Source organism: Scyliorhinus torazame, chromosome 2 (assembly GCF_047496885.1).
Source record: "Scyliorhinus torazame isolate Kashiwa2021f chromosome 2, sScyTor2.1, whole genome shotgun sequence".
NCBI classification, from domain to species: Eukaryota; Metazoa; Chordata; class Chondrichthyes; order Carcharhiniformes; family Scyliorhinidae; genus Scyliorhinus; species Scyliorhinus torazame.
In genome coordinates this window covers 268,001,290-268,019,771 of record NC_092708.1, presented here as the reverse complement: position 1 = coordinate 268,019,771, position 18,482 = coordinate 268,001,290, and the positions used below count along the sequence as shown (strand labels likewise).

Sequence of the window (18,482 nt, the reverse complement as noted above, 5' to 3'; positions counted from 1 at the left end):
TAGAGATTGGTGGGTTAGAGATACAGAGAGTGGGGATTGGGGGGTTAGAGATACAGAGAGTGGGGATTGGCAGGTTAGAGATACAAAGAGTGGGGATTGGCAGGTTAGAGATATAGAGAGTAGAGATTGGTGGGTTAGAGATACAGAGAGTGGGGATTGGGGGGTTAGAGATACAGAGAGTGGGGATTGGCAGGTTAGAGATACAGAGAGTAGAGATTGGTGGGTTAGAGATATAGAGTGGGGATTGGGGGGTTAGAGATACAGAGAGTGGGGATTGGTGGGTTAGTGATCTAGAGAGTGGGGATTGGGGGGTTAGATGTACAGAGAGTGGGGTTTGGAAGGTTAGAGATACAGAGAGTGGGGATTGGTGGGTTAGTGATCTAGAGAGTGGGGATTGGCAGGTTAGAGATACAGAGAATGGGGATTGGGGAGTTAGAGATACATAGAGTGGGGATTGGGGGGTTAGAGATACAAAGAGTGGGGATTGGCAGGTTAGAGATATAGAGAGTAGAGATTGGTGGGTTAGAGATACAGAGAGTGGGGATTGGGGGGTTAGAGATACAGAGAGTGGGGATTGGCAGGTTAGAGATACAGAGAGTGGGGATTGGTGGGTTAGTGATCTAGAGAGTGGGGATTGGGGGGTTAGATGTACAGAGAGTGGGGTTTGGAAGGTTAGAGATACAGAGAGTGGGGATTGCTGGGTTAGAGATACAGAGAACGGGGATTGGCAGGTTAGAGATATAGTGAGTAGAGATTGGTGGGTTAGAGATACAGAGAGCGGGGATTGGCAGGTTAGAGATACAGAGAGTGGGGATTGGGGGATTAGAGATACAGAGAGTGGGGATTGGGGGAGTTAGAGATACAGAGAGTGGGGATTGGGGGGTTAGAGATACAGAGAGTGGGGATTGGCAGTGTAGAAATACAGAGAGTGGGGATTGGGAGGTTAGAGATACAGAGAGTGGGGATTGGGGGTTTAGAGATACAGAGAGTGGGGATTGGCAGGGTAGAAATACAGAGAGTGGGGATTGGGGGGTTAGAGATACAGAGAGTGGGGATTGGGGGGTTAGAGATACAGAGAGTGTGGATTGGGGGGTTAGAGATACAGAGAATGGGGATTGGCAGGGTAGATATACAGAGAGTGGGGATTGGGGGGTTAGAGATACAGAGAGTGGGAATTGGGGGGTGAGAGATACAGAGAGTGGGGATTGGGGGGTTAGAGATACAGAGAGTTGGGTTTGGGGGGGGTTAGAGATACAGGGAGTGGGGTTTGGGGGGTTAGAGATACAGAGAGTGGGGATTGGGGGGTTAGAGATACAGAGAGTGGGGATTGGGGGGTTAGAGATACAGAGAATGGGGATTGGCAGGGTAGATATACAGAGAGTGGGGATTGGGGGGTTAGAGATACAGAGAGTGGGGATTGGGGGGTTAGAGATACAGAGAGTGGGGATTGGGGGGTTAGAGATACAGAGTTGGGTTTGGGGGGGTTAGAGATACAGAGAGTGGGGTTTGGGGGGTTAGAGATACAGAGAGTGGGGATTGGGGGGTTAGAGATACAGAGAGTGGGGATTGGGGGGTTAGAGATACAGAGTGTGGGGATTGGGGGTTAGAGATACAGAGAGTGGGGATTGGGGGTTTAGAGATACAGAGAGCGGGGATTGGCAGGGTAGAGATACAGAGAGTGGGGATTGGGGGGTTAGAGATACAGAGAGTGGGGATTGGCAGGTTAGAGATACAGAGAGTGGGGATTGGTGGGTTAGAGATACAGAGAGTGGGGATTGGCAGGGTAGAGATACAGACAGCGGGGATTGGCAGGGTAGAGATACAGAGAGTGGGGATTGGTGGGATAGATATACAGAGAGTGGGGATTGGCAGGTTAGAGATACAGAGAGCGGGGATTGGGGGGTTAGAGATACAGAGAGCGTGGATTGGCAGGTTAGAGATACAGAGAGTGGGGATTTGCAGGTTAGAGATACAGAGAGTGGCGATTGGGGGGTTAGAGATACAGAGAGTGGGGATTGGGGGGTTAAAGATACAGAGAGTGGGGATTGGGGCGTTAGAGATACAGAGAGTGGGGATTGGCAGGTTAGAGATACAGAGAGTGGGGATTGGGGCGTTAGAGATACAGAGAGTGGGGATTGGCAGGTTAGAGATACAGAGAGTGGGGATTGGGGGATTAGAGATACAGAGAGTGGGGATTGGGGGGTTAGAGATACAGAGAGTGGGGATTGGGGCGTTAGAGATACAGAGAGTGGGGATTGGCAGGTTAGAGATACAGAGAGTGGGGATTGGGGCGTTAGAGATACAGAGAGTGGGGATTGGCAGGTTAGAGATACAGAGAGTGGGGATTGGCAGGTTAGAGATACAGAGAGTGGGGATTGGCAGGTTAGAGATACAGAGAGTGGGGATTGGCAGGTTAGAGATACAGAGAGTGGGGATTGGCAGGTTAGAGATACAGAGAGTGGGGATTGGCAGGTCAGAGATACAGAGAGTGGGGATTGGGGGGTTAGAGATACAGAGAGTGGGGATTGGCAGGTTAGAGATACAGAGAGTGGGGATTGGCAGGTTAAAGATACAGAGAGTAGGGATTAGCAGGTTAGAGATACAGAGAGTGGGGATTGGCAGGTTAGAGATACAGAGAGTGGGGATTGGCAGGTTAGAGATACAGAGAGTGGGGATTGAGGGGTTAGAGATACAGAGAGTGGGGATTGGCAGGTTAGAGATACAGAGAGTGGGGATTGGGGGGTTAGAGATACAGAGAGTGGGGATTGGGGGGTTAGAGATACAGAGAATGGGGATTGGCAGGGTAGATATACAGAGAGTGGGGATTGGGGGGTTAGAGATACAGAGTTGGGTTTGGGGGGGTTAGAGATACAGAGAGTGGGGTTTGGGGGGTTAGAGATACAGAGAGTGGGGATTGGGGGGTTAGAGATACAGAGAGTGGGGATTGGGGGGTTAGAGATACAGAGTGTGGGGATTGGGGGTTAGAGATACAGAGAGTGGGGATTGGGGGTTTAGAGATACAGAGAGCGGGGATTGGCAGGGTAGAGATACAGAGAGTGGGGATTGGGGGGTTAGAGATACAGAGAGTGGGGATTGGCAGGTTAGAGATACAGAGAGTGGGGATTGGTGGGTTAGAGATACAGAGAGTGGGGATTGGCAGGGTAGAGATACAGAGAGCGGGGATTGGCAGGGTAGAGATACAGAGAGTGGGGATTGGTGGGATAGATATACAGAGAGTGGGGATTGGCAGGTTAGAGATACAGAGAGCGGGGATTGGGGGGTTAGAGATACAGAGAGCGGGGATTGGCAGGTTAGAGATACAGAGAGTGGGGATTGGGGGGTTAGAGATACAGAGAGCGGGGATTTGCAGGTTAGAGATACAGAGAGTGGCGATTGGGGGGTTAGAGATACAGAGAGTGGGGATTGGGGGGTTAAAGATACAGAGAGTGGGGATTGGGGCGTTAGAGATACAGAGAGTGGGGATTGGCAGGTTAGAGATACAGAGAGTGGGGATTGGGGCGTTAGAGATACAGAGAGTGGGGATTGGCAGGTTAGAGATACAGAGAGTGGGGATTGGGGGATTAGAGATACAGAGAGTGGGGATTGGGGGGTTAGAGATACAGAGAGTGGGGATTGGGGCGTTAGAGATACAGAGAGTGGGGATTCGCAGGTTAGAGATACAGAGAGTGGGGATTGGGGCGTTAGAGATACAGAGAGTGGGGATTGGCAGGTTAGAGATACAGAGAGTGGGGATTGGCAGGTTAGAGATACAGAGAGTGGGGATTGGCAGGTTAGAGATACAGAGAGTGGGGATTGGCAGGTATGAGATACAGAGAGTGGGGATTGGCAGGTCAGAGATACAGAGAGTGGGGATTGGGGGGTTAGAGATACAGAGAGTGGGGATTGGCAGGTTAGAGATACAGAGAGTGGGGATTGGCAGGTTAAAGATACAGAGAGTAGGGATTGGCAGGTTAGAGATACAGAGAGTGGGGATTGGCAGGTTAGAGATACAGAGAGTGGGGATTGGGGGGTTAGAGATACAGAGAGTGGGGATTGGCAGGTTAGAGATACAGAGAGTGGGGATTGGCAGGTCAGAGATACAGAGAGTGGGGATTGGCAGGGTAGAGATACAGAGAGTGGGGATTGGGGGGTTAGAGATACAGAGAGTGGGGATTGGCAGGTTAGAGATACAGAGAGTGGGGATTGGGGGGTTAGAGATACAGAGAGTGGGGATTGGCAGGGTAGAGATACAGAGAGTGGGGATTGGCAAGTTAGAGATATAGATAGTGGCGATTGGTAGGTTTGAGATAGACTGACCGCTTGTTGTGGTTGTTCGAAGCTCAAGTGACTGGATGGTGGTGGGGGAGAGCCAGGTGCGACCAGTACTTTGGTGTTATAGCGATTCCTCCACAGAAGCAGATCCACTGAGTGACCTCTTTGTTTTGTTCTTCAGGTTGTAATAATGAGAGATTATCATCATGACAATGTGGTGGAGATGTACAGCAGCCATCTGGTTGGGGATGAACTGTGGGTTGTGATGGAGCTCCTCCAGGGTGGGGCACTCACCGATATCATCTCCTTTACCAGGTACTGTCGTAGCATCCACTCCACTGAGTTAGACTGTGTGTGGGATCTACCAGCCACATTGAGACTGAAAAACAGCATGGCTGGTAGATGCTGGGATGTCTCATTTCCGGGATCTACCCGGCTTGCCACGCCTCATGAGATCTAAATTTCGCAAAACGTTGCGATGTGAAACTTTCTGGAAAATCTGCGTATTAGAATGAGACAGCTAGTCTCCCTCCAATACGTGTTCCCCAAATCTAACCAAGATGTGGGATCTAACCCCTTTGCCTTGGAGACCTTGGACGAGTACCGTTCATGCTGGTCTCCACCACAAACGGGAGCAAGATGGGACCGCACTCGTGGGAGGTCTCCCAGAGGATCGGAGGCCTCCAGGGACATATCCTCTGGGTGTCAGTCTGGCACTGCCAAGGTGCCAGCTTGGCATTTTTTTGTGTGGTGTAGGGGGGGGGGGGGGCGAGGACCCTTTTACAGTGGGTAGGGGCTTGGGGGGGGTGGGTTTGGGGACGCGCCGTGGGCTGAACTGAGGAGTTCCAGTGAGTGTGGGAACAGGGCCAAGTGCGACCTCGACCGCATGTTCCTGATGAGGCCCCCGATCTACCCGTATGGGCATTAAACAACGGGGTGTTTCTCGGAGCGCTAAACGTGTGCACTATGAGACTCTGTCCCCATTTAGGCAGATCGCGCCCTGTGTATTTCATAGAATTTACAGTGCAGAATGAGGCAATTTGGCCCATTGAGTCTGCACCGGCCCTTGGAAAGAACACCCTACCCAAGCCCACACCTCCACCCTATCCCAGTAACCCCACTTAACCTTTTTGGACACTAAGGGCAATTTATCACAGCCAATCCACCTAACCTGCACATCTTTGGACTGTGGGAGGAAACCCACGCAGACACAGGGAGAATGTGCAGACTCTGCACAGAGAGTGACCCAAGGGGGAATCGAACCTGGGACCCTGGAGCTGTGAAACAACTGTGCTAACCACTGTGCTACCATGCTGCCCCCAATATCTGAATCAGATTGTCAAAATGTAATGGTGAAACCTTTATGATGTGACTATAGGTGGAATTGTGATCACCGCAGTGTAAGACTGTCATTGAGGTACTAGGGAGGATGCAGCGCAGGTTCCCTCATGTTAGGACGGTCCTTATTCTGTCATTTCAATATAGGTTTGTGAACGCGAGATGAAGAGTTGACTGATCATTAATATTTATTTATTAATTGACTGAGCATAAGTTGGATTTATGAGATAGAAGTCTTGATATTTATAAAATGATATTTGTGCGCTATATCTCCTGGCCATTTTGAGTGATCTCTTCAAGACTATTTAGTGTCTTTCCAGTTTGCTGGTATCCGCCATCTTCATATGGTAGGTTAATGAAAGGTGAGCAACGAGAGAATTCCCTTCTTGAATGTGCGCACTAAAGCTTGAGCTGTTTACGGCGCTGTAGACATTTCACATGCTTCAGCACTCAGGCTGGTCATGCTGTCAGCACTTACTTACTCGCCCAGACATTTCTCACACACAATCATAACCTGTTTCTGAATTTACTCCACCTGTGCAGACATTCTGGCACTTACCTCTCTCTGTCAGCAGTTTATTTCTAGTACTCAAAGTCAACCTGTTCATTACCTAGCTCATTTACTGTTCCTAATATAAGCTTCCAGCCTGGTGTGAAGCAATACAAGTACAAAGAACAACCTCATCAAATGGGAGTGTTTGTTCGCCCAAAGGAGATTACGGGCTGATTTGATCAAGATATTTAAAATTATGAAGGAATGAGACTGACTGAGTGGAACAAGATTATTTCTCATGACTAAGTGGCCTGGAGTCGATGGACCAAATGGCCTGCTTCAGTCCTGTAGCCATTTTGTGATTTTAGTTATGAGGGTGTAGGTGAGACTGGCGAGGGCTTGTTTATTGCCCATCCATTGTTGCTTTCAGAAAGTGGTGAGCCTTCTCCTATGAATGATAAATGGCTTGCTAGGCCACTTCAGAGTGTTAAGAGCCAGACAAATAGGGCGCGATCTACTGGCATTGCGTCTGAATGGGGGCACAATGCGATCGGTAGATGCCAGGAGAGGCCTCCCGTGGGCTTTCCGATGGCTGTTGCGCCTCACAAGATCTAACCTAGATCTCGCGAGGCGTCACAATCATGGTTCCCCCCAGTCTCACACGCCCACTTAAGTGTGCCGATGCCAGATCTAACTGGCTCCTGACATCTGTGGGGGGGGTCTTCCAGGCCATTGGAGGCCCTTGGGTGGTCAGGGACAGGGCAGGTGGCCCCCTAGCTTTCCCCCTGGCACCTGGGCAGCTTGGCACTGCCACCCTTTCACTACCCAGGTGCCAGGATGCAGTGCCAGGGTGTCCGAGTGCCAGGGTGGCATTGTCAAGGGTCAGGTCTTGAGGGGGACTGTGCCCATGAAAGGAGGGATGAGGGGTGTATGAAGGTGGGGGTGAAGTGCGGGTATGATGGAGCGTCCAGTAGGTTGGGGTTTGGAGGGTGGGGGTCCTGGAAGGGGAGGGGCAAAAAGGGGCATGGGAAGACCTGAAAAGGGGGGCCCTCAGTGACCCCATAGTGGGGTGTCCTCACTTGGGGGGACGGGGTAATGCCCATGTGTGTGTGGGGGGTGACATCGCCCGTGAGTGGGGGATGTGGGGTACCCTAAAGCTCACTTAGAGATCGGGGCACCCTTTCAAAATGGTGGCCCAATCTTTGGGTTCAGCTCCCCAGTGATGGAAAAAATTCTAAACGTGGCTAGCCTGGAGATGGGGAGAAACCCCCAGCCAAATCCGTCTGAAATGGCACTTAGAAACCTTTCCACTAGATTGCACCCTTTATGTGCAGATACATGTGCTGGAGGGCTAACAAGGCAAAGGATTACACTGTGAATGGTAGGAGATCGAAAGTACTGACGGTCAGAGGGGCCTTAGAGTGCATATTCACAGATCTCTGAAGGTGGTTCAGAAGGCATATGGGATACTTCTCTTTGTTAGCTAAGGTATAGAATACAAGAGCACAGAGGTTATGCTGGAAGTGTATCAAACATTGGTTAGGCCACAACTGGAGTAGTGTGCAGTTCTGGCCACCACATTATAGGAAGGATGTGACTGCACTGGAGAGGGTGCAGAGGAGATTCACCAGGATGCTGCCTGGGCTTGAGGTTCTGAACTATGAGAAAAGATTGGAAAAATTTGGGGTGTTTTCTTTGGTGCAGCGAAGGTTGAGAGGGGTCCTGATAGAGGTGTATCAGATTATGAGGAGCATAGATAGGGTGAATAGGAGGCACTTTTTCCATCTGTCGCGGGATCAATAAACAGGGGCATAGATTTAAGGTGAGAGGTAGAAGGCGAAGAGGGGAGTTGAGGAGACATTTTACATTCAAAGGATGGTGGGAATCTGGAACTCACTGCCTGAAAGGGTGATTGAGTCAGAAACTATCATAAAATTTAAGAAGTATTTAGATGTAGGGCGGCATATGGCACAATGGTTAGCACATGGTACTGTGCTGAGGACCTGAGTTCGAATCCCGGCCCTGGGTCACTGTCTGTGTGGAGTTTGCACATTCTCCCCGTGTCTACATGGGTTTCACCCCCACAACCCAAAGATGTGCTGGTTAGGTGGATTGGTCACGCTAAATTGCCCCTTAATTGGAAAAAAAATAATTGGGCACGCTAAATGTACTTAAAAAAAAGTATTTAGATGTTCACTTGTGCTGCTGTAACCTCCAGGACTATGGGCCAAACGGGAAAATGGGATGAGTGCAGTCTTTGTTGCCGACATGCACACAATAGCCCGAATGGCCTCCTTTTGTGCAATCTAGGTCTGACAGATTGTGTTCACTAATTATCTTTCATCAATTGTTCGCACAGGATGGATGAGGATCAGATTGCTACTGTTTGCCTGTCAATATTGAAGGCTTTGACTTATCTCCACTCCCATGGCGTGATCCACAGAGACATCAAGAGTGACTCCATTCTGCTCACACTCGATGGACGGGTAAGAGAAAACTGGTTACAATTGAAATAATTTGCCTCAAAATTGAAGTGGTCATAGGATTTGTCACCCAGTGTGGCACTGAGGGCATACAGGGCAGGAAAGTGGAAGAACACCTTCTCTGGCCTGTTCTGGTCTCATCAGATGGAGGAATGATGATTGTAGGCGTGCTGATTTACACTGCTTGTCTTTGGGCTAAGGCGGGCAAACATTGCTCTCTGTCCAGTGAACCCCGCTGGTAACCTCTGACTTAGTGATTGAGTTGGAAACACAAGCCAAGTCCGTGTCTCAGGGAACAGAGTTAGTTTTAAGTGATCTATGTTTGTGTTGTTGGATGATAGATTTAAGTGAGTTTAGTTTAGTGTTTCTGTGTAAGAAAGGGTAAAACTTTAATTAGATTCAAGTTAGAAAAAGGTGTTTGCGTGTATGGGGCTTTGGTTTCATTTTAAAATGTGTCTCTATTGTGCAGAGAAAGAGTGTGAAATAGCTTGGGAAAATAATGACCTGTTGCTTAGCAACCAGGGGGCACTTTTCAGAAAACACCTGGGGCGGGATTCTCCGACCCCACGCCGGGTCGGAGAATCGCCGGGAGTCAGCATGAATCCCGCCCCCGCTGTCCTCCTAATTCTCCGGGCCCCAAAAAATCGGCCCGACGTGAGACGCGCCGCCCGTCTCGGAGAATGGCGGGGTCCAGCGCCGGGGCTGCCCAAATTCTCCGGCCCGCGATGGGCCGAAGTCCCGCCCATCTTTTGCCAGTCCGCAGGCGTAAATTGCAGTAGGTCCCTTACCGGCGGGACCTGGCGGCGCGGGCGGCTTCCGGGGTTCTTGGGGGGGCGCGGGGGGAATCTGGCCCTGGGAGGTGCCCCCATGGTGGCCTGGCCCGCGATCGGGGCCCACCAATCCGCGGGCGGGCCTGTGCCATGGGGGCACTCTATCCTTCCGCACCGGAGGCTGTACCGGTCCGCCATTCCCGGTGCGGAAACGAAGCTCTCTGTGCATGCGCGGGGATGACACCAGCACAAACTGGCGCTCCCGCGCATGCGCCAACTCACACCGGCCGGCGGAGGCCCTTCAGCGCCGGTTGGCGTGGCGCCAAGCCCCTATCCCGCCGGCCGGTGGGGCGCAAACCACTCCGGGGCGGGCCTAGCCCCTGAGGGCGCGGATGATTCCGCACCTTTGTGGCGGCCCGACGCCGGAGTGGTTCACGCCACTCCATCCCACCGGAGTTGCCCACCCCGCCGATTATGGAAGAATCCCGCCCCTGTTGTTTTTAGTTTAACTGAAACCAGGCATAGACACATAGAAGATAGGAGCAGGCAGAGACCTTTTGGCTCTTCGAGCCTGCTCCGCCATTCATCACGATCATGACTGATCAACCAACTCAATAGCCTAATCCTGCTTTCTCCCCATAGCCTTTGATCCCATTCTCCCCAAGTGCTATATCCAGCCGCCTCTTGAATATATTTAAAGTTTTCGCATCAACTACTTCCTGTGGTAATGAATTCCACAGGCTCACCACTCTTTGTGTGAAGAACTGTCTCCTTATCTCTGTCCGAAATGGTATATCCTGAATCCTCAGCCTGTGACCCCTGGTTCTGGACACACCCATCATTGGTAACATCTTCCCTGCATCTACCCTGTCTAGTCCTGTTCGAATTTTATAGTCTCTATGAGATCCCCCCTCATTCTTCTGAACTCCAGCAAGAACAATCCCAACCCCGTCAATCTCTCATTATATGACAGGCCTGCATCCCTGGAATCAGTCTGGTAAACCTTCGCTGCACTCCCTCGAGAGCAAGAACATCCTTCCTCAGAGAAGGAGACCAAAACTGCACACAACGCTCCTAAGTGTAGCCTCACCAAGGCACTGTACAATTGCAGCAACACATCCCTGCTTCTATACTCGAAACCTCACGCAATGAAGGCCAACATACCATTAGCCTTCTTTACCGCCTGCTGCACCTGCATACATACCTTCAGCGACTGGTGCACAAGGACACCCAGGTCCCGCTGCACACTCCCATCTTCCAATTTACAACCATTCAGGTAGTAATCTGCCTTCTTGTTTTTGCTTCCAAAGTGAATAACCTCACACTTATCCAAATTATACTGCACCTGTCATTGATTTGCCCACTCGCCCAACCTGCCCAGATCTTGCTGTAGGATCCCTGCATCCTCGTCACAATTCACCCTCCCACCTAACTTGGTATCACCTGCAAACTTTGAGATGTTACATATTGTTCCCTCATCCAAATCATTAATATGTATTGTGAATAGCTGGGGTCCCAGCACCGATCCCTGTGGCACCCCACTAGTTACTGCCTGCCAATTTGAAAAGGACCCATTAATTCCTACTCTTTGTTTCCTCTCTGCCAAATAGTTTTCTATCCACCTCAATACATTTCCCCCAATCCCATGTGCTTTAATTTTGCACAATAATCTCTTATGTGGGATTTTGTCAAATGCTTTCTGAAAGTCCAAATATACCACATCGACTGGTTCCCCCTTGTCAACTGTACTGGTTACCTCTTCAAAGAATTCCAGGCAGAAGGAGCTTAGCAGCTAGAGAGAACAGCACTGTGCAAAGCAGAAAGAGAACAATGGAGTAATGGGAAAGAATGCAAGTGTGCAAGTCCCAGAAACTAAAGGACAGTTAGTTCTAGAAACCAGGAATGAAAAAAAAAGTTCCGGTAAGTTTGAAGTCAAAGGAACAAGGAGGAACTGGGTGTTCATTGAAGTTAAAGTCAGAACTGAAAAGTGCAGACCTGATGAAGTTGGCTCATGCATTGGTGTCCTTATTCCAGTCTTTGGGGAACTAATATTCGATTGTGGACTGAGTACTTGAGAGATTGTGTGTGGAAGCTTCAATGCACACGCTAATTGAAGACAAAGGAATACTGAAAGGAGTGTTGGAAATCCTAGAGATGGATCCTTGCTGAAAACAGCTGATGGAAAGCATTGTTTGTAAGAAGATTCTAAAACATGACTTTTGAGAGAGAAATTTGGAAACACTCATGTGACTATGATTTGGGGGGGGTTTGAGGCAAAAATCCACACAGGAGTCTAATTGGGTGAGCCATCCCCACCACCTAAAAACTCTGGGTTTCAGAGTGAGGTGTTGTCTGACTACAATTAGTCTATTGGGTTACAGAGAATATGTGTTTCATAGATTCATAGATTAATAAAATTTACAGTGCAAAAGGAGGCCTTTCGGCCCATCGACTCTGCACTGGCTCTTGGAAAGAACACCCTACCCAAGCCCACACCTCCACCCTATCCCCATAACCCAGTAACCCCACCCAACGCTAAGGGCAATTTTGGACACTAAGGGCAATTTAGCATGACCAATCCACCTAACCTGCACATCTTTGGACTGTGGGAGGAAACCGGAGCACCCGGAGGAAACCCACGCACACACGTGCATGGGGGAGAATGTGCAGACCCAAGCCGGGAATCAATCCTGGGACCCTGGAGCTGTGAAGCAATTTTGCTAACCACTGTGCTACCATGCTACCCAAAACGTGTTTACTGAGATCATTATACCCTAAGGTATGTTTAGTAACCAGTGTTATCCTTAAAATCTGTGTACATTTGTAAAGATAAGTGGGAGTGAAGGAGTATTGTATTATAGTCAAAATTTACACATTTAACAAATGTTTTTTTTCTGTTGCTAAAAGCTAATTGGCAGTCCTGTGATTCGGTTCATTCATGTTTTCTTACAAAATGTAAATGTTACGGCCTTTTGAGCCAGGGTTCCTGTAATAGCTCAAGGAGGCGTGGCATGAAAGGTCAAACTGGTTTATTTTAAACTGAAAATAAAGCCACTACCACGGCAAACAAAACAAACACTTCAACCCAGGACTATCAGGAACTGCTGGTCCGGGTCTGGGAGCCACATTTAAAGGTCCCGCTAATGAACCCAAGCTGGCGGGCCACCGCCTGCTCACAACGGGAACACATATTCTATGAAGTGCACGGAGAGATCATTCTGCGATCCCCCGTTGCCCTCGGGAGTGTTATCGCTTCTCCCCTCAAGTCTGAATTATCCTGCTCACTCCCGTGGCGACGAGGCCTCTTTCATCGCTTGACACAAGGCCTCGAGTCAGCGGCAGACGGAACTGGATCGTGGGGCCTGAAGCGGACTGGGGATCGTCACTTCCTTGTCGAGCGCTGAAGAGTAACAGACGGAGGCTCGTCTTCGGTGCTGACCTCCGAACGATTCTTGGGTCCCCCATAGCCTGAGTCCCCTTGCCAGGGTAGTTGCAGCAGGAGTCAAGGGCGTCATATCTATTGAAATTGTTTCCACTGGAGTGGGTTCCCTGCTTCTCAGGTGATCCTGGTGTTTTTTCATGGAGTTCCCTTGGAACTTGACTTTGTAAGAAACTGGATCAGTCTATTCCAGCATGACTCCTGGGATGCATTGGAAGTTATTTCCAAAATTCCGCACACAGACAGCATCTCCTGTTCTGAAGGTCCTTTCGGATCTTCTGGTGTAGTCGCCGTCCCATTAACAATTTCGCCGGTGCGACTTCTGTTGTCATGTGCAGTGTGGCTCGATAATCAAAGAGGTGCCGGGCCAATTTCATATCCAAGGAACCCGCAAGCTGTTTCTTCATTTGTTTTTTAATGTTTGAACTGCCTGTTTGGCCATGCCATTCAATGATGCATGTTATGGCACCATTGGGATGTGTTTAATGCTGTTCGACTTCATGAATGCCTGAAATTCTCCACTGGTAAAGGGGGTACCATTAATAGATACGAGGATCTCTGGTATGCCGTGGGTACATAAACTTTGCTGGCGTTGCATGAGAAGTTGTGGGGACATACAATGTACTTCTAACCATTTTGAGTGGGCGTCAACCATAATAAGGAACATCAATCCCAAGAACTGACCAGCGAAGTCCACGTGCACCAGTACCAATGGCCTTCCTGGCCATTCCCATGGGTGCAAAGAGGCCAAAGGTGGGAGTTTCTGGTCCTCCTAGCACAAAGGAGCACTGCTTCATCAGATTATCGATGTCTGCATCGAGCCCAGGCCACCAGATATAGCTCATTGCGACTATTTCCATCATGGAATGTCCATTGTGTAATGCCGTCAGGATTGGGCGCCGACCTGAATGGGGGCAACTACTCAGGTTCCCCACAGGATGATGCCACCTTCTGCACTCTGCTCTTGTTGTTGAGTGAAGAAGGGCTTCATGTCATCCGTGGGGTGTCCTCGGATTCCACCACTAATGATCATGTGGTGCAATTTTGTCAGTGTGGGGTCCTTCTGGGTCCATGTTTGAATCTGCTTTGCGGATACTGGCTAGCTAGTATCATGATGACTTCTTCCAATGCTGGCAGAGTGGCCTTCAAGGATCTGGGTAGAAGCAGTTCTAAACTTTATGGAGAAATGAGGCCCCTTTTGGAGAGGTAGGTTACACCTTTGGATATGGCCAGGACACCTTTTAGGATTGTTAAAACTGGACATGAATGTGCGTAAAGAAATGCATAAACTCAATGGAACTGTCAAGAGGAGCCGTCAAAAGCGACTGTCAAGCTGTCAAGGCATTTTCAACTCTTGCCCTTCACACAGTTTTTCCAAAGATTTTGAGTGCTACAACAAAAATAATTGTTTGCTATATGACACTGTTGACATAAGCCTTAGGGTATTCATTACTGGATTTGAGCTGCATGACTGATTTCACAACCTTTCATTGTGACAATGGGTTGCCTTCCATTTCACAGTTTGATTGATAGCTCCAATGGATTATAGACTCTTTGAAGTGGGACTATGAACTCCAATGCTTGTTTTTATAAGAGAATAAGCATTTGTAAGAAATATTGTTATTATAAGAGATTACATAGTTGAAGGAATATATAGTGAAATGTTAAAGTTAATTTTTTTTAAATGAAGTCTGAAATAGACATTTAGAATGTTGCTTTAATTAATCTCAGCATGGCTCTTGAAGTCTGCCCATGGTGGATACTGGGTGATTTGGCATGATAGGTGTAAGGGTAAAGGTTGGTGGGTGATGGCATGGGTTGGCTAAATTGGCATGGAATTATAAATGGCAATGGGAACATAAGAACATAAGAACTAGGAGCAGGAGTAGGCCATCTGGCCCCTCGAGCCTGCTCCACCATTCAATGAGATCATGGCTGATCTTTTGTGGACTCAGCTCTCTTTCCGGCCTGAACACCATAACCCTTAATCCCTTTATTCTTCAAAAAACGATCTACCTTTATCTTAAAAACATTTATTGAAGGAGCCTCTACTGCTTCACTGGGCAAGGAATTCCATAGATTCACAAGCCTTTGGGTGAAGAAGTTCCTCCTAAACTCAGTCCTAAATCTACTTCCCCTTATTTTGAGGCTATGCCCCCTAGTTCTGCTTTCACCCGCCAGTGGAAACAACCTGCCCGCATCTATCCTATCTGTTCCCTTCATAATCTTATATGTTTCTATAAGATCCCCCCTCATCCTTCTAAATTCCAATGAGTACAGTCCCAGTCTACTCAACCTCTCCTCGTAATCCAACCCCTTCAACTCTGGGATTAACCTAGTGAATCTCCTCTGCACACCCTCCAGTGCCAGTACGTCCTTTCTCAAGTAAGGAGACCAAAACTGAACACAATACACCAGGTGTCGCCTCACTAACACCCTATACAATTGCAGCAGAACCTCCCTAGTCTTAAGCTCCATCCCTCTAGCAATGAAGGACAAAATTCCATTTGCCTTCTTAATCACCTGTTGCACCTGTAAACCAACTTTTTGCGACTCATGCACTAGCACACCCAGGTCTCTCTGCACAGCAGCATGTTTTAATATTTTATAATTTAAATAATAATCCCTTTTGCTGTTATTCCTACCAAAATGGATAACCTCACATTTGTCAACATTGTATTCCATCTGCCAGACCCTAGCCCATTCACTTAGCCTAACCAAATCCCTCTGCAGACTTCCAGTATCCTCTGCACTTTTTGCTTTACCACTTATCTTAGTGTCGTCTGCAAACTTGGACACATTGCCCTTGGTCCCCAACTCCAAATCATCTATGTAAATTGTGAACAGTTGTGGGCCCAACACTGAACCCTGAGGAACACCACTAGCTACTGATTGCCAACCAGAGAAACACCCATTAATCCCCACTCTTTGCTTTCTATTAATTAACCAATCCTCTATCCATGCTACTACTTTCCCCTTAATGCCATGCATCTTTATCTTATGCAACAACCTTTTGTGTGGCACCTTGTCAAAGGCTTTCTGGAAATCCAGATATACCACATCCATTGGCTCCCCGTTATCTACCGCACTGTTAATGTCCTCAAAAAATTCCACTAAATTAGCTAGGCACGACCTGCCCTTTATGAACCCATGCTGCGTCTGCCCAATGGGACAATTTCCATCCAGATGCCTCGCTATTTCTTCCTTGATGATAGATTCCAGCATCTTCCCTGCTACCGAAGTTAAACTCACTGGCCTATAATTACCCACTTTCTGCCTACCTCCTTTTTTAAACAGGGAGGTACATGGAAGGTTAGCATGGAGGGTATGAGGATTATGGAGTTGGGTAGTAGGGCACAGATTGACATGGAGGGTATGAGAGTCCATGAGAGTAGGCATATGACATTGCATGGATGTGGCATGGTGAGTATGTGGGGTGGGTGAGGAGGTGTGTGGGGTGAGGGCTGGAGGACTGTTTTAATTTGAAAACAATCTTTGGCAAAGTATCAGTGCAGTGAGGCAGCCTTTTGCTCAACCAGCCCCTGCACCCAGCAGCCTCTGTACTCATTCCGTGGTCAGCTGACCTGCCCCCCAGAGAACCCCGCTACACCGGAATAAATACTCCAACTTCTGGGTCAGGTTTGTGGATCCTGGAAATGATCCAACTCTGCACTCCTGACTCTGGAGTGAATTCAGGCCACTCTATCTCATACTCTCTTACTCTGCCTCACTCTCTCCTTTCTTTCTCTTTGTGCCTGTATTTCTCTGGGTATATCTCTCAATCTGCCCTTCTGTCTCTCTCTCTGCTTCTGTCCCTTTGTTTCTCTTAGCACAGCATTTTTCTCAATTTCCGTCTGTCTCTGTCACCGTGCCTCTCAATCTCTCACCCTCTGGGCGCAATTCTCCCATAAGGGAACAAAGTCCCCAAGCGAGCACGTTTAATCGCATGTTTCCCGGCCCTCGTGGTGCTGAGAAAAACATGGCTATTCAATGTAATTTGCGTTGTATAAGCGACCTGAATAGGTACGCGCGGCCGAGGCCACACATAGCTCCGTTTGTCGGAACTCCACATTGTAGCGAGAGATTGGGACGTGCCAAAAAGTGATTCGGCCCACAATGGCCGAGATTTACATCGCAACATCATTAATTAGTAAGAGCAGTATTAAGTGGTTGGAGAGGACATTGCCTGTCTTGGGAGGGAGTCTCATCTTAGAAAGCTGCCGGTCATCTGAAGCAGTGCCATCAGGAGCGGTGGCCACTGCTGGGACTACAGGCAGTCCCACCATGCTAAACATCCCAGGTATGTTTGGAGTTTTGCTGGCACTAGGTTGGCAGGTCCTGGCAGGGGAGGAGGGTGGAATGCTAAGTTCGAGAAGCTAGAGAGGCGTGTTAAAGGGGGCATTACCTTGGGCTGCCTCCAATGGACCTGGAGGCTCACAAAGGGGACTGCTCCCCAGCTAAAGCTGCGGGCTTCCCAAATAACATGGATCCTTAAGTAGTCATTAATAGGGCTTGTAAAGGCCTCTTAGGGGTAAGGGCAGAAAAAACACTTGATCGCTCCCTCATTCCCTGTTTTTTAAAAAAGAATTTAGGGTACCCAATTAATTTTTTCCAATTAAGGGGCAATTTAGCATGGCCAATCCACCTAACCTGCACATCTTTGGGCTGTGGGGGTGAAACCCACGCAAACACGGGGAGAGTGTGCAAACTCCACACGGACAGTGACCCAGAGCCGGGATCGAACCTCGGAACTCAACGCCGTGAGGCAGCAGTGCTAACCCACTGCGCCACCGTGCTGCCCCCCCCTCCCCCCCGGTTTATTGCCATGGGGACTGTGGTGGGTGGGTACCCAGTGGATTCTATGTGCCCCATGCCTTCAAACCCACCATATAATCCAGTATATAATCCAGCCTCCTTTTACTTCTACTCTCATTCCCTTTCTCATTCTCTCTCTCAGGTTAAGCTCTCAGACTTTGGATTTTGTGCCCAAGTGAGTGAAGAGATTCCAAGGCGAAGATCTTTGGTTGGCACACCATATTGGATGGCTCCAGAGGTGATTTCCCGATTACCATATGGACCAGAGGTAAATTCTGCCACAGGCAACCAATGTCAGTGAGGATATGTGAGATCGGCTCCTGTAGCCAGCGGGTAGGGGATCCTGATGGATGAACAGGCGGTAGGGAAAATGATGGAAAGTATCGCTGGGGACGGGCATAATCAAAGGAAAAGTTTCTCCAGCCTCAAGTCAAGTCTCAGTCAAAGCCAGAATGTCGATGCCGTTGTCCCCAGTGTGGTTATGGTTACCATCGGCCTTGTTCAGGAGCAAAGGACATTCTGAAGGATGATACAGAGAGGAGCGATGATGGCTGATCCATTCGGGATAGTGGCGAGTGGGGGGGGTGGATGGGATAGGAAGGTGGTTTAGAGGGGTTAGACTCCAGCAGGCACACTTAATGGGAATCATGTAGAAGGGACAGGCAGAAACGTCAATGAGCACATCTTAGAATGGCGGGAGTAGCGAAAGAGGTTCAAAGCGTAGTTGTGGCTTAACTAAGGTGAACTCAAGCCTGAAATATGGAAAGAAGAGTTAGAATAAAAATGGACAGTGATGGGGTGAGATAAAGGATGGGGCATAGGACCTGAGAGGCAAGAATTGGAAAGTGGCATGAGTGGGTGACAGATGGGGA

At 48.9% G+C, this 18,482-nt stretch overlaps 1 protein-coding gene across 2 annotated transcripts in view; it reads left to right on the top strand.

Annotated features, from left to right (window-relative positions):
- Nucleotides 1-18,482, top strand: part of LOC140398364 (serine/threonine-protein kinase PAK 4-like) — a 127,018-nt gene that overhangs the window by 86,132 nt on the left and 22,404 nt on the right. For both annotated transcript variants that reach the window (XM_072486986.1, XM_072486978.1), the window contains 3 exons: nucleotides 4,454-4,587; nucleotides 8,463-8,589; nucleotides 17,753-17,878. In XM_072486986.1, the coding sequence (XP_072343087.1) occupies nucleotides 4,454-4,587; nucleotides 8,463-8,589; nucleotides 17,753-17,878 (387 nt within the window). The remainder of the gene's footprint in view (nucleotides 1-4,453; nucleotides 4,588-8,462; nucleotides 8,590-17,752; nucleotides 17,879-18,482) is intronic.